General features: G+C 38.0%; 1 protein-coding gene across 7 annotated transcripts in view; it reads right to left on the bottom strand.

The window, feature by feature from the left end:
* Window positions 1–217: 217 nt before the first annotated feature.
* LOC131079056 (uncharacterized) overlaps window positions 218–15,916 on the bottom strand; it is a 261,018-nt gene continuing 245,319 nt past the window's right edge. For 4 of the 7 annotated variants that reach the window (XM_058016941.2, XM_058016942.2, XM_058016938.2 and 1 more), the window contains 3 exons: window positions 1,386–1,526; window positions 1,167–1,292; window positions 218–888 (listed from right to left, as the gene is read on the bottom strand). In XM_058016941.2, the coding sequence (XP_057872924.2) occupies window positions 739–888; window positions 1,167–1,292; window positions 1,386–1,526 (417 nt within the window). In that variant the 3' untranslated portion in view covers window positions 218–738. Of the gene's footprint in view, window positions 889–1,166; window positions 1,293–1,385; window positions 1,527–15,916 lie in introns of those variants that run through there. The other 3 variants (XR_009113902.2, XM_058016939.2, XR_009113903.2) reach the window with 3 other exon arrangements.

Genomic DNA, 15,916 nt, shown 5'->3' with positions numbered 1-15,916 from the left:
ATTCTGCTTATGTAGTCAATCCATCCATATAATCAATGATATTCTAACTGTTTCATCAGTGGGATTATGTTTAGCAACATTCTCCCCCAGACATCTCTTTGCTCTTTATGATCTTTTCCTGTAAATAAGTAAATTACTAAATTCTATTCCAACAACAAGAAGAAAAAACCTATCTTGGACCAAATGATGACCACTTTTACTTCCTAAAGCAGTAACAAGTGGAACCTACTTGATCACATATAATATAAAAACAACCCTTACTGCCCCAGTTTTTCCAAATATGCAATCACAAGGCAGTGTTATTTACAAAATCTTTAGGTTAGCATAAGAACTGGATGGTGAGATAATCTTGATGTTTTGCTCTTCCTCACTATTGGGGGAGAAAGTTTAAAAGAGTGTAGATGCAAAGCTTTGTCACTTTTTCCTGCCAGAAAATGAATAAGGCACAACACAACCTACGACAATAGGACTTGGTCTTTGCTTTTGACAGAATGCATCTATATCTTCAAAGGAAAATGAATAACTGGCATCATCATAAGGAAAATGAATGTTTGCTTTTGCTCTTCCAAAGTTATCTGTCAAAGTGTGAAATGAAAGTTGTCATGCTGCTAGCTCCTTGCAAATACATGTTAGAAACATTGAGAACGTTGGGATGAGAAAATCACACTTATAAGGAAAAAGCTGCCTGTTTATAAACAAAGTGACTCCTGCAAACCTTCTACTCTATGAAAAGGCAAATTATGGTATGGTATGGGCACTTGAGTACTGCCGGGGTTCAATCTGAACAGGTTGACAAGTTCCATTTGAGTAATTTATGGCATGTGGCTGCAAAAGGTGCATGAGTGACCACAAAACTTCCATCCTATGTAGTTGTGCATTCCTATTTGTCTGCATCAAACCAAAATTAAGCATTGTAAGATCAAGTGCAATGTAATATTACTTTCAAAATATGGGCATTTATTTACTTCCTCAGATGAATTCTGTGAGCGAACTCATCAAAAACATATTTTTCTTACAAGCATTAATATAAAAGGGGACAATTCATTTATAAATAACTATAGCAGGAAAGAAAAGATGTGCAAGAAATACAACTCTGAGAACAATGACTACAACTTGAAAAGGCTAATGTCATTCACAAAAAGAGGCCTCATCTAGTGCGATTTTACCTCAACCACAAAATGAGCCCACATCTTTAAATGACGGGATTCCATGAAACTGTTCAAGATTATAAGCCCCAAGCCTCGAAGAGTATCTGCTATTTCAAGAAAAAGTCCCTGTTCCTCGCACAACATCTGAAAATCATCATTGTATAGTCAATATCAATATTGAATAACATTCCAAACCCGTAGACAGCTGGTTAATAAAACTGTAAGCAGTTATATGACCTCTACAAGCATTTGTTGAGGCTGATCCAAATTCTCCACAATGACAGGGCACCTGATCATTTGACCATCCAGTTCTAATGCCCAGCTGGGACCACCTTTGAGTTCATCTCTTGCAAGAAAACTGCCTTCTTTGTGAAACATCTGTACAAATGATAAAGAAAACATAAATTATATAATCACCCAATTATAATGCTCAATTGTCACCACCTGTGCGGACATCTTTTGCAAGAAAATTGCCTTCCTTCTGAAATGCCAGTACAAAGGGCAAAGAAAAATTAAAACATTAATCATGCACTCCCAATTCTCAACAGAGAACAAAGGAATAGGAACAACACATGCCATTTTTCCAATTCCATCTGATTTAAGGCTATCTCTGTAGAATAGAACATGATATTTTGTGCACCAGGAAAGAAAACAAATATTTAAACCAAATCAAACTAGGTAGCAACATCACGGTCACATCAGAGAGCCAAGAAATTGGATAGTCTCCTCTCTATGATCTGGTTTTAAGGTCATCGCTGAAAAACAGAGAGATTAGTTGCATGATAGGACAATTACTTGACCACAAAAGGGAACTGCATTTTTAAGATAAATCAAATAAGCCAGAAACTGTAGGTCTATGCAATTTGCTGTGAAGGTACAACGTGACAAACCTTTGTGTTAGAACCCGTAGAGAGTTCCCAACATTCAACAATGAACAGAACTTGAATGTTATGAGCAATTAACAGTATCCAGGGCCTTCCAGTGAGTGTGTTAGTAAAAGGAACAGATTGTAATAACTTAGAAAATTGAACTTGCAGAAATTAGCTGTTAACAATTGAGGTTTTTTCAGGAATCCATTTCATAAAAAGAATGGGTTCCAAAAACATAAGAGATGGACTACTCAGTCATTGAACGGAAGTCTGAAGCACATTAGGAACGAAGGATTGCACAGGCTTGCTTTTCCTTGTATGAGGCACTTTTCTAGTGCATTGGGGCAAATCAAAGACAATATACAGTGAGGAATAACAATCATTAATGACAAAAGGGCATGAGTGAAACTGTGAAAGATCACTGACAAAATTATTACTTGTCGAAAATAGCAATTATAGGATGGCTTGAGTATTAAATATTCTAACTAGTGAAAAATACAAATAAAAAGAAAGTATCTAAATAATATTACAATACATAATCTCTAATTACCCGAAAACAAAAAAAATAGTGTTGAGTATGGCTTATAAGGCATTAACAAACCAAAAACTTTGCCAATCTGGAAGCATGACTTTTGAATGCAAGTTCTCCATGTTGTGTTGCAATGACCTCTTTCTGATATTTTCATACAATATGCCAATTTTTTTGCGTTTTCTGATAGTATGAAATATTTAAATATTTATGACATAAAAAAAACTCACAACAGCAGCTGAACATTAAGACTTCATATGATATTCCTGAATTAAAGCTATCTTGAGACTGATAATATTGATACAAAGAATAGCTGGAAATTCTCTTAAACATATATTTTTAGAAGATCCAAAATTAAATATTGATGCAACAACAAACTATATATATTCAGAATATTATATTGAGTGAAATTACACATATTAGAATTGAAGTGATTGGCTTGTGTTGAGTTTGGCTGTACAGCCACACATGAAATGAAGGATAGCAGCAAACAGAAGTCTTCTACGAAAAAGTCATACGGCAGTAGAGGGAATAAAGGTATGTCAGCAAATTTAATAGAACTTCAATCCTTTTGAAGCCCTTTTTGGCTTGTAAGGTGGCCAATGAAAGTTTATTCCTCTAGTGGGTCAGACAATGAGTTGTGAGGCCAGCCCACTAGAGATGTTGGGTCCTGTTGACGTGTATTTTGTACACAATCATACACAGAATAAAATACCGACAGGCATCTTATCCTCTCTTGAGAAAATAGTCTCTAACTGCTGAAGATCTGCAAAAAGGATCAGTTAGATGGACTCCAAGGTTCTTTTAGTGGGGTCTCCACGTGTGGACAAGCTTTTTAGTGGTATGATGTGATTTGCTGTTTCCTCCAAGGCGTCTTACGTATTCAAAAGCTCGAAGATTTTACTAGACTAAAAGGAATTTTCAAAAAAAATGGAAAAAGGACAGGGTTTAAGAAAGTCTAATCTAGCCTAACCCTATGAATGACTTAGCATGAATGAGATTTGGCAAGACTCAACCAACTTCAATTTTGCCATAAGATAACAACTCAATTGAAATTAGTGCGATCTTCTAGGGTAATAATGGTATTCAATGCATCAAAGACCAAGGACACTACTACGAAGGTACATATCCTAGATGCGAAAATGCTTGAAGATTAAGGACTCAAAATGTTTTCCAGTCGACCACGCAAGGCGTTCCTACAATCAGCAGGAAGCTAGTGGTTTGGATTGCGAATCCTACCAAATATCAAATCTCACACTTAGTCTTTCAAATTAACAAACTACTTTGATTGAGCGTGATTCAAGTACATCCAACAACCATGAAGATAACTTATGAAATTTGCAACAAAACACGATAACTTCAATATTTTATTGATTTCCAAGTCATCATATACAACAATTGCTTGAATTTCTCTCTTCAAGACTCAATCTTGCTACAAAATAAAAATTGCTTACAACTCTAATCTCTCTATTTCACTCTTAACTCTATTCGAGTATTAACTCCTTTTTAATGAAATGAAAAATGGGGGGATAAATAGCATCCCCAGTTACAATGAAAGGTCCAGATTGAAAGTAAATCAATGGACAAGATCATGACACCTAAACCCTAATTAGGGTTTGTTACAAATGACCTCCTTTTTACTGAACAATATTAAATACATAGCCAAATATTAAATTTGGCACAAAAATCTAGGAGGTATCAACCAATGAGAAATAAGATGTCATGTCATCTGTAACAACCTTTCATCTAGAATCTTATTCCCTTTCCAATTCTCTTTCTTAGCATATGCAATGAATTTTGTCACGATTTCTTCGATTTCTGCGCTTGGAATCTCGGGAAGATTCTTGATACTCTCTTCTAAGTGGATAACCTGATCAAATGCATCTAGAAGAGCTGTGTCCCACGTAGGTTCAAGTTCCTTCGTTCTATCAATCAGGAGCATGGTGGCATACATCTGATCATACTGCTCATCTGTAACATCTGCGTCCTTGCGAAAGATGATCTTGATTCTATCCTCAAATTCCTGGATATCCACATCTGTCTCGACCTCGATCCTTCTGCCAAGAATGGTACGAAGTACCTCAAATACTCTGTCCTGGATCGGATTGATCACCTCCTCAACTTGACCACATCTAACACTGATGTCCTCAAAGAGAACACTCTTTATATGGAGTAAGGTTGACCACTGAAACAAACTGTGAGAATCACCTTCTAAGATCCTCTCTTGTGCTAAAATTCTTCTGGATGTGTGTCTTATAACTTTCAAGACAGGGATGACAATGTCCTTGGTATGGGCAAATGCAGCTACTGTTGCCATCAATCTGTGAATAATCTCAAGAACTTGGATAGCCTGATGGGTGATCTTCGACATCCTTGTAACAAACTCTATGGCCACCGTATGAGATCTATCCATCCAACTACATGTACGCTGGACCATATTCCTGAATCTTTCTGCTTCATTGATTGATTGAAGGGGCAATGCCTGCAATGGTGATCTAACTGGATCCTGACGTCCCAAAGGTTCATTGATGTGACTGAAATAAGTCCTCCATGCACCGACCTCTCTCTCAAGCTTTCTATTCTTTTCTACTTCTTCTCTAAACTTGTCCTTCAATGCCTCAAATGTGTCGGTGGCATCATCTAAAGTCTGCTCTGCTGTGGATGGTCCTAACTCAATAGTTTGTATATGATAGTCCTCTGCTAGGATCTCACCCTCATATTTGTCTGCTGCCGGTGTAGCTATCTGCAGTTTTCTAGATCCAGTCTCATCTCGAATCATCTTGGACATCTTTGTAGCCTTCTTCTTCTCTGTTGTCATATGTGAACGTCCAACAAGGCTCTCTAAATCAATTGCACTGTCCTCGTCCTCAATTACGATCACCTTAGTCAACCTTTCCTTCAACCAATCTGGGATATTTGATCTTGTCTCTTGAACTTGAATTTCTTTATGTACCATTTCTTCTTGTCTGGGAGGAGATGTTACTTCATTATCATTATCTAAATCATAGTCTTGGAGAGATCCATCGGATGAAACATGCTGTGCCTGTTCTTCTTCCTGTCTGTCATTCTGTACCATCGATTCCATGGATTCTTCCACTCGAACTGTTCTATCCTCTGGCCTGGAAGAAGTACCTGGTGTTTGATTTTTGTTAGCACCTTGCTTTTTCTTGGAAGGCTCTTTCTTCTCTGATCTTTCCTTTCTCTTCGAACCTCTCGAATGGAGATTGCCCTCACTGGCACATCGAAGGTTACCTTCACCTGAATTCCTAGGATTAGGATTGCCTTCACTAACACTGGCTCCACCTTCGGCTGGCTTTTCTTCCAAAGTAAAAGACATGGCTATGCCTTGTTCTCTCAACTTCTGATGCTGAACATCTACCCATCTGCGAGTACAAGACAAGACTGGTGCCATCAATTCATCTAAATCCACGGCCTCGGGCTCATTCCAATTCAAACTTATTGTTTTGCTTTCTCTATCATATGAAGATTGGATGTGCCTGCCGTTGTCCTGAGCTTGGTCGGCTACTCTGTAAATCTTACATTTCCTGATGAAATCCAGAGGCAATCTAGAATGTATCTTTCGTTTTACTTCGAGATCATCTAGGAGATTCATCATAAAATCTTCAACCTGGTACTCATGTCTAAATCTTCTACCGACCGTCTCCTCTAAATGTCCATGTGGATCAAAACTATTCCTCCAAGCAAAAGATGAAAAAGGATACAAGGCTAACTCCTTCTCTGCGTCATCCATGGCTAAGACATTAGGACATACCTCAACTGAATTACCCAAAATAATAGGTACCTGAACTCCATTCTGATGTCTGTGTCTGAATGCCTTCACATATGCTGCCAACTGCCTTGTTACTTCAAGTAACACAATTCTGTCTGTCGGGTACCTCGGCAACATGTATGGAGGTAAAGGACATCCATACACTCTAATGTAAGTGAACTTGGGAAACTGAATGAACCAAGCACCGTACCTCTTGATGAATTCCTGGGCATCCTGAGATAATCTGTTGTGAATCCCTCCTTGCAGCGTCCTTGTGATATTCATCGTGAAAGCATCATTGATTAACTTGTAGTTCTTCCCTGGTGGATGATGCAAGTAGGTATAGGATTCACAAACTCTGACCTCACCGGGTCCTCTTCCAATCACTCCTCTGTGAGGTAGTCCTGCGTACTCAACGCTCCTGATTAAGGCATAGATGACGTATGAACTCATGTGGAAGGACTTAGTAGCCCTGAGTCTTCTCAACTGTACGTCTAAGCAATGGCTAATTATCCTAGCCCAATGTATTGTACCCTTTCCTTGAACAATCACCTGGATGAAGTAAAACATCCATTTCTCAAAATAGAAGGCATGAGGTGCTCCTGTAACTCTGTTGAGCATGGTGATCAAATCTCTGTACTCCTCTTGGAAATCAATCCTGTGTGGTGTGTTCGGTACTTTGCTCAGACGGGGACGACTCTTAAGTAGCCAGTTCTTGTTGATTAGGCTCAGGCAAGCATCTAGATCATCATCGTACACTGATCTGGCTCCTTCAATGCTCTTGTATATCATGTCCCTGTGCTCTGGAAGATGGAAGGCTTCACTTATGGCTTCCTCTGAAAGGTACGCCAAAGTGTTTCCTTCGTTGGACACAATTGTCCTGGACTGTGGATTGTAATGACGGGCACACTCGATCATCAACTCGTGGCACTGAATGGCTGGAGGAAAACCGGCCGCCTTAATGATGCCACTCTCTATTATTCTCCGGGCGACAGGTGATGGCTTGCCGATGTAAGGAACCTCTCGGAACTTCTTTGTGCTAAAGTTCCCCAAGTTGGTATCTCCAATGTTGCTCCACTTGGACACGATCTTGGTCTCCACTTCTTCGGTCTTCTGATCTTCTTTCATGAGAGCCGAGCGACTGGTGGATGCTCCCGCCTTTGGAGTCGCCATACCTACACAACATTTCATTATAAGAAATAGATTTTGCAATAAATAACGTAAATAAGAGAGATAAATTTTAGGAAATCTTATGATAAGTCTCTAGAGTTATCATTTCCTAAAATACAACGATTGAGCTAAGAGATACTCAAGGATCAAAATTTCAAAACTTGAAATATGACGATGAATGAATAAAACAATAACAATAAAATCGCCATACCTCGATAGAGAGCTAACTCTAGAATGCAAAAACAAAATTTGCCTAGGCAAAATTGAGGTATAAAAGTAATCTTCAATATGATCTCCTCAAAATTGACTTCGCCACCTCTGGATAGAATGTGATCTTCACTTATCGCCTTGGACGTGGTCTCAAATGGATCTTCAAATTCGCACTAACAAATCTCCAAGTCCTTAGCAAATTCCCCTTTGGCGTGGTCTTAGATGGATCTTCAAATTCGCATCACCTTTTGATTGCTTACGCCACCTTGGATGGAATTCGCACCTCTCCAAACACACTTCACACTCCACGCAAAATGATACTAGCGCCACCTTTGGTTTGAAATCGCACCACCTTTGAATGAATGAAACTCGCACTACATTCGCCTCTTCTCAATTCGCATGAAGGAAGGTAAAATAATGATGTAGAAAATGATAATTCTACCCCCCTTATATAGCGCGTTCATCCTTCACCCCTTAGGCCGACTTAACAAAAATAAAACCATTTTAAACGATTTTTAAATGATTTGCAATAACATGACAAGGCCGACCTCCATATATGAGCGCTCCAATTGATTTTTTATTAATTAAATAATTAATTATTAATGCCTTGCGTTTTTATTTGCAAATTTCGATTTTAATAAAGGCAAAAATAATTAATAAAGATTAACGCCATATTAAATGCCAATTTAAATAGGATTTTCAATTTTTTTAAATCGATTTAGCATTTAAGGATATTTGAATTGTTTAATTTGGCGCCAAAAATATGAAAATAAAGGGACGTACCTCATCGCTCTGGTCCCTTGGAGAGGGACAGGAGCGATTCACCATCTTTGGCATGATTCTTGCGTTTTCAACGTTCAACTCCTTCATTTCCACGTTCCAAATCGATCATCTGGTGGTCCTTCGGTTTTGAATTTCTTTCTTGTGCGAGCAAATGCATTTTATGACCATTATCGCCCTGGTCCCTTGGAGAGGGACAGGAGCGATCCTAAGTTTTTTGCTTGAAATTCTCCATTTTGGTACGATCCTTTCCTTGTATCATCTTCCAAATGCTATTTAAAACCTTGTGCGTCCTTGTCTTAACGTGATTTTCAAAGAATATCATGTGTTTTGCCTAACATCGCCCTGGTCCCTTGGAGAGGGACAGGAGCGATCTCCATGTCTTCATGTTCATCTTGTATCTTTGACCTTCAAACCTTCATTGTAAGGCGAACAATATCATTGCTTGTGTCCTTTGCGCTTATTCCATTTGTCTTCATTATGTGTTTGGACGTTTTAAAGGGACCATTGCCCTTGTCCCTTGGAGAGGGACAGGAGCGATCTATTATTTCTCCTTGATCTTGGCGACTTTTAAACTTCGATCTCCTTTGCAATGTCCTTCAAACGTCGTCCTTCGCACTTCCTAACTTCGCTTCGCCTTGATCTTTGAAGGAACGTGAGTGTTTTGATAGTATCGCCTTGGTCCTTGTCCAAAGGACAGGAGCGATGTGGGGCCTTTACACGATTTGGCGATGTTTGGACGTTCAAAACTCTTGTTTATCACCTTGTTGTCATACCATGGACCCTCCAGAACATTGCAATATATTGTCCTTTTGTATGAAATGATCAATACATCTAATATCGCTCTGGTCCCTTCCTGAGGGACAGGAGCGAAGTACATCATTATGTGCTTGTTCTTGTTTGTACCAACTTGCAATCAACTTCATTGCGTGGAATGACGTCCTTTCGACCTTCTTGGTTGCTCGAAACTTGTTTGCCTTTTGAAATCTACGCCATTATGTAAATATCGCTCTGGTCCCTTCCTAAGGGACAGGAGCGAAGTGGGTCTTTAGAGCGCAAATCCTTCCATGTGATGACCTTTACAACCTTGCGCTTGATGGAAATGCCTTGAAATGTCTTCGCCACCCTTCGTCTTGACTTGGAGCGGTCTTGAACTTTGGAGGAACGACCTTGAACTTGCGTAGAGAGTATTATCATCATCATCGCCCTGGTCCCTTGGAGAGGGACAGGAGCGATCCTTCCCTTGTGGCCACTATCTCACTTTGCCTGGTTCCAAGTTTATATTCAACGGACTCGTCCTTCTTCCCTCTATTCGTTCATGCCTTGACATCATTTGTAACTTTGCAAGAAAAGCAATTATATTAAAAATCGCTCTGGTCCCTTCCTGAGGGACAGGAGCGAACTAGGCATTTAGCACTGGTACGGACGTCCAAAAAATCTTCAAATTATATTCAATGCGTTCATCTCATGTTTTCCCTTGTTTTTGAACGTAAACTTGCCTTGACCTTTGTCTGGATTTTGCAAAATGGAGGAAATCGCTCTGGTCCCTGGGAGAGGGACAGAGCTACAAGGTACCTCGCCCTGGTCCCTTGGAGAGGGACAGGAGCGATTTGGTCAATATAGGTCATTCTCCTTCGTTTTTGCATCTCAAATTATATTCATTTGGCAAAGCATCTTCTCTTGGACGTCCTCACATCATTAAGTTGTCGAAATCTTGCAAGGACGAGGCGAAATTTAATTCGTAGCTCCGGTCCTTCACTGAGGGACAGGAGCGATTTTCCTTCTGGAGGCCTTTCTGTGCTCATGAAAATCTTCAATTTATATTCAATGGAAAGATCTCGTCGTTCTTCATCACTTCAAACGTAAAATTTGTCTGGACTCTGCAAGGATGATGAGATATTTGAAATTGAGCTCCCGTCCTTCACCGAGGGACAGGAGCGATTTTGCTCCTACAGGCCAAAATAACAAGATTTTTCACATTTTAACACTTCACGAGGCGAAAACAAATCAATTCCAATGCCCAGGATCAAAATTCAAAAAAAGTCAAAATTTGGTCAAAATATTCAATCAGACAAAATTCATATTGACGGTCAACACTTAGACAAATTTAAGCTCTGCATGAACATTCCAATTGAAAATTAGACCATTTTGGCGAAATCATTGCATTCAAAATTTGCATTCTAGAAAAGAAGCTCAGAAGCTCTCAAAAATGACTGGATTTTGGCTTGAAAAGGCAAAATTTAAAACCCTAAGGCTTGGCCCTAAATCCAGACGACTAACCGACTAACAAAACCCTAAAAACGGAAGCGAAAACGAGCGAAAAACAAGCAAAAAGAGGGGGTCCCCATTTGGTATGGGGCGATGTGTGAAATGGTCACAACAGGTCCCCAAGGGGAAGAGGTGCTGTCGGGGACTTAGTGTTAGGGTTTAGGCAGACTGGAGCAATAAACATTATTAAATATAATGCAGAATAAAAGAGAAGAAATAACAATTCACAATAACACACATATTTTGTTAATGCATGGTAGCTTATGCAAGATAAGATCTTCCTAACCTTCCTTGTTCTGTTATTTATCTACATGCTTCATGTCTGATTTATATTAAATGCTATAAGTTATCAGGTTAAATTCGCCAATACATACTTGCTATCAGATGCATAAACATTGGCACCGATTCACATCTGTTATCGGGCTTAATTATATCAAGCATATTTGTTATCGGGTTTAATGAATACACCGCTTCATTTGGCATTAACATTGGTTAACAAATGCACCGGTTGGATTATATTCATTGTGCACTTTTAATCATCGGTGTTTGTATGAACCGATTCATTAAATTAATCAGTCATTATATTATGATATTACAATATGCTATCGGGGGTTTTTGAACCGATAATCAGCATTGTGTTAATGGTATAATTGTAAAGGCACCGATCAATGGGTGCATTGATCGGTCATGCCTAAAAGGCATGACCGGTCAATACACCAATTGACCGGTTACCTAAATAATATATATGCCAATTGAATTCATTTGGAGAAGACATAGAAAAATATTAAATGATCTCTCTCCTTCAGACCTGCAGATAAAAATCAGATTTATTAGACATTGACATAATTCCTCATATCCATATATAGCATTCATAGTTCATAACTTGTTCTTTAATTAAAATTGAAATAACTTTACATATTTAACGCGGTTCACCTAATGCGAGCTACATCTCTAGAGAAACAACTGTCCACATTTTTTTTATTATCCAGCGAAGAGAAAATTACAATTTGATGATATTCACATTCCATAGCCACATTATCAAGCCTTTTTGGTAGTTTACAAAGGTTGCTTTACATACCAAAACAATAGCCGACTCCTTTATTAAATAATGGCCAATTTTTGCTTCAGGGGCACTATCCCCAGTAACTCTGCTGGGGTGTTGCTCCCAGACCCCTACTATGGGGTTTGCCCGTAGACCTCCGCTAGGGTATCCTGCCCCCAAGCTTTGAAAGAGGGGTTCTGCTCCCCTTGCAATCCCTTGTTAATTGGTTTGGTGGAAAACACGGTTGACAAGTCACTGAAACTTAAGCCTAATAGCTTGATTAGTTGCCACATACCAACAATTTCCCACTTGAAGATTGATTAGGCTCCACACCAAACAATCTTCCACTTGGAGATTGGTCTTATAGAAACATCGTTGCAACTATAGCTCCCATTGGATTGACGCACCTGGACTAGGCATGTTTCTCATTTCCACTATTATTATGCTTGAAGGCCAACAAAAACCAAGCAAGAAATCAGTTTCAATTACTGCCTTTGTTAAAATGTCTGCAAGATTCTAGCAAGTGTGAATATTTTCTGGCTTCATTTGTCCATCTTGTAAAATTGATCATATGAAATGGTATCTAAGTTGTATAAAGTTGTCTTAGAATGAAGAGCTAAGTTCTTTTCAAGATGAATGGCACTCTGACTATCACTGTACAATCTGTGTAGTCAGCATACAATGTCTATTGTTATGTTTGATAATTTTGGTTATCTGACTATGTATTAATTGTCGGTTATAAGCATCAAGTAGTTGTAAGTGTCGGTTGGTTGATTGCTGTGTTCCTCTTGGAAACTGTCGGGTCCTTTAAATATATTGTGTATCATCAAGGAAAGTAGTATGATCTAATTGAATAAATTCTGATCCCTAATTGATCATCTTTGGTCTTCTATAATAATTTCATTTGTGGACTAAAGATATATTTAACTCCTGTATTTGGTATGCATTATCATTTTTATTTTTGCTTTATGTATTTAATTTATTAGATACACTACTAAACATTTGGTGTCATTGCCTTTTGGGTCAGATTTGAGAGATTCATGCCCTTAAATCCCAATAAAAGAAAGAAGAGGCCACAAGGTGGCCAAGACCAAGCGATCTTTAAGGATTGTAGAGCAGAGAGAATGATGAAGATTATGAGAAACATTTTGGAGAAACTCTAGTCGGATGATTCCCAATTTAGAGTCCTTCCTGAGAACAAAGTAAAATTTGAAGCCTCAGCCTCAGCTGTAGTTGGGAAGAGAGGAAAACCTTTAGTGAAGAACTCTAAAAGGGCTTTGTGGGAAGAAATTGCTAGATACTTACTGCTCCTTGATGAATGATGCAAGAGAAAACACAACCTCTTGCCTACGACTTCACGCACTAATTCAACCAAAACAAAAAACGTAGAGACTCTCTTTTCCAAAACAATACTCAGATTGCAACAATGACTCATAAGTTTTACTCACGTTAAAATTGAAAACATATTTACAAACTTAGCCATTCAAGAGCCTCTCTCTTTGCTCAACACATCTCTTTATTAATACTTAGCTTTATTTCTTACTCACTATGCAGCTATCTAATCCTTAACTTGTGTAGCCACCCTCACCTCTACTAGCCGATATCTTCCCTACTCCTACTAGCTTCTGTTTGAGTCAATTCTTTCTCCTCTTTTATTCGCATACTCCGCCTCTTTATTTCTTGTGCATTGATTCACATTCCCTTGCCTTTACGCATTTGTTTCTCCTCTTTTATCTTCCAAGCTAAGGCTGAACCGACTTCTCTATTTGTCATTTGATTGGAAGTTGAATAGATTTCAAAAGATTTTAAACACCTGTCCATTGCATCATAAATTGAAGGCTTCTAATGTATTTCCGTCGTTTCTTATATGCTACGAGGGATGTTTCTACAGGCTACGAAGATGCTGGCAAAAGGTTGAGGTGTTCTATCATACAGTTCATGTGCCTCATCGATGCTTCCACATTTCGAATACATATCTACCAAGGCAGCCGCAACTACATATCTGAAAAAATTCTTTGAAATTGATGGATTTCCATGCCTTGTCTCGAAGCTCCAATTTTTGCACAAGCAAGCAGAATGTTGGCAAAAACTATGAAATCATGCCTATCAATTTGCTTGTCATGAGATCACATTTCCTTCAGGCATTTTGTCAAACAGTTTCAAATGCTCAGTCTATGCTTCCACAGTTGTCCATACTTTGTTTCAAAGCTCTCATTTTGGCACGGGCTGAGAGGAGGTTAAAACTCTACTTCAAAGTTCAGATTCAGCAAACATTTCTACCAAAACATTTAACAAAGAAAACAAAACAAAATAAAACCAAAATTGAAGATCTTTTGCTGGTGCTAATTGTAGATGCACCTAGGTGCTCCTGCACCAGACATGCCGAGTAAGTGAAATGTTCCTTGAGTAGGTAAACTCAGGAACATTGGAAGGTGCATGGGATGGTGATCCCATTTTTATTTCTGATCCACTTTTGCTCCTTGTCCACGGGATCCTTCCCTCTTCTATTCTTCTGTTGTTCATCAACTTCAACACACGATCCACCTCTCTAACCATTACATTCTTTTGGACTGACATTCTCTTTTCCTTTATGGCACTGCTACAACAAAACAGAATCCAATCTGCCTCTTACTATCCTTAGCGCTCTCCTTTTCCTCTATTTGCTGCTTCCATCACTACAACAAACAACAGTGCTTGTTTCTTTTGCTTGCTTCTCTTCCTTCTCCCTTAGAGGATTCAATTTATACTTTTGACCATCTTTGTCGATGTGTACACATTCTTGCAACCATCATGAATGGTCTTTTTGTCAAATTGCCATGGCCTACCCAAAAATACATGATAAGCACTCATAGACATCACATCACATAACACTTCATTTTTATAAGAGCCAATGTGAGAAATTCACCAAACATTGCTCACTCACTATTATCTCATGTCCCTCTTGTAACCAAGAAACTTTGTACGGACTAGGATGCCTACACCTTTTCAAACCTATCTTGTTTACCATCTCCTCTGAAACTAGGTTATCTGTATGTAATGTCCCCTACTAGCATTTGGTCTATTTAACCTATAATTAATATATTTCAACGTACTTATGACTTAAACAACTTGATTAAGAGCCAAGTCTATCTTAACATTATTCAAATCTATGATATTCTATTTTTCTTTAGTCTATCAAGTACTTGCTAATTTACCATACTAGATAATTAATCTTATTCAGATTCATTTATATGTCATTTGCATAGTTATTAAATACTAGATACATAAATTATTATGTATTACTGCAGAGCAGTTTCTAAAAGATATTATATTAATTATAATTATTATATTAATATTTATATTTATAACCCTTATATTATTCCTTATTCTGATTTGAGTATATATATATACATAAATATGTAAATGAATTAAACAGTATCACCAATAATTTATGTGTTAGCTAGTAACCTATTATATAAATTATTAATGCTACCACTGCCTAAAAGCACTAATTATATTTAGTGGCTGAAAGAGCAGACATATCTGACATGTTCTGCCACTGTATACAAAATTAAGAATGACTATCATACATATTGCAGTCTATATTAGTATTACTATTAAGTTCTACATAAAAACAATATCAAGGACTCATATTAAGCACATCACCGTAAATACCATCAAGAACAAGGATGTTTATTGTCGTTATCCCCTTTTCAATCTGCTCTTGATTCACAATCCTTTTTCATCTCCCCCCTCCTGGATTGAGAAAGATTGATTTCCTATTTATATCTTGTAAACGAAATGATAGGTTGCGTCCTAAAGACATATCCAATGTCTATTCATGATCGCCTTTTTAATTATATGTTAATTGCACCTCCTAACATAGAATCGATTTATCTATAAATTATACCCTTCAAATTGATGTCCTTTTCTTTTTATATTGAGCCCACCTCTTCATTATGGTAACTGCTCCCTTTTGTTATAATTTATGTCTTCTTCATAACCCAACGATAACAATCATAATCGTCGTCCTTGTTCTTATATTCTCTCTTATTAACGTTTAGTGGTTATACGGTATCAGCTTTCTTAACTAATCGTTTTTGTATTAGTCATCAATATTATTTGTTGTCTTCTATGAAATCAGTATATTAA

This window comes from Cryptomeria japonica, chromosome 4 (assembly GCF_030272615.1).
Source record: "Cryptomeria japonica chromosome 4, Sugi_1.0, whole genome shotgun sequence".
Lineage (NCBI taxonomy): Eukaryota > Viridiplantae > Streptophyta > Pinopsida > Cupressales > Cupressaceae > Cryptomeria > Cryptomeria japonica.
This window is presented reverse-complemented; position numbering and strand designations above follow the sequence as displayed.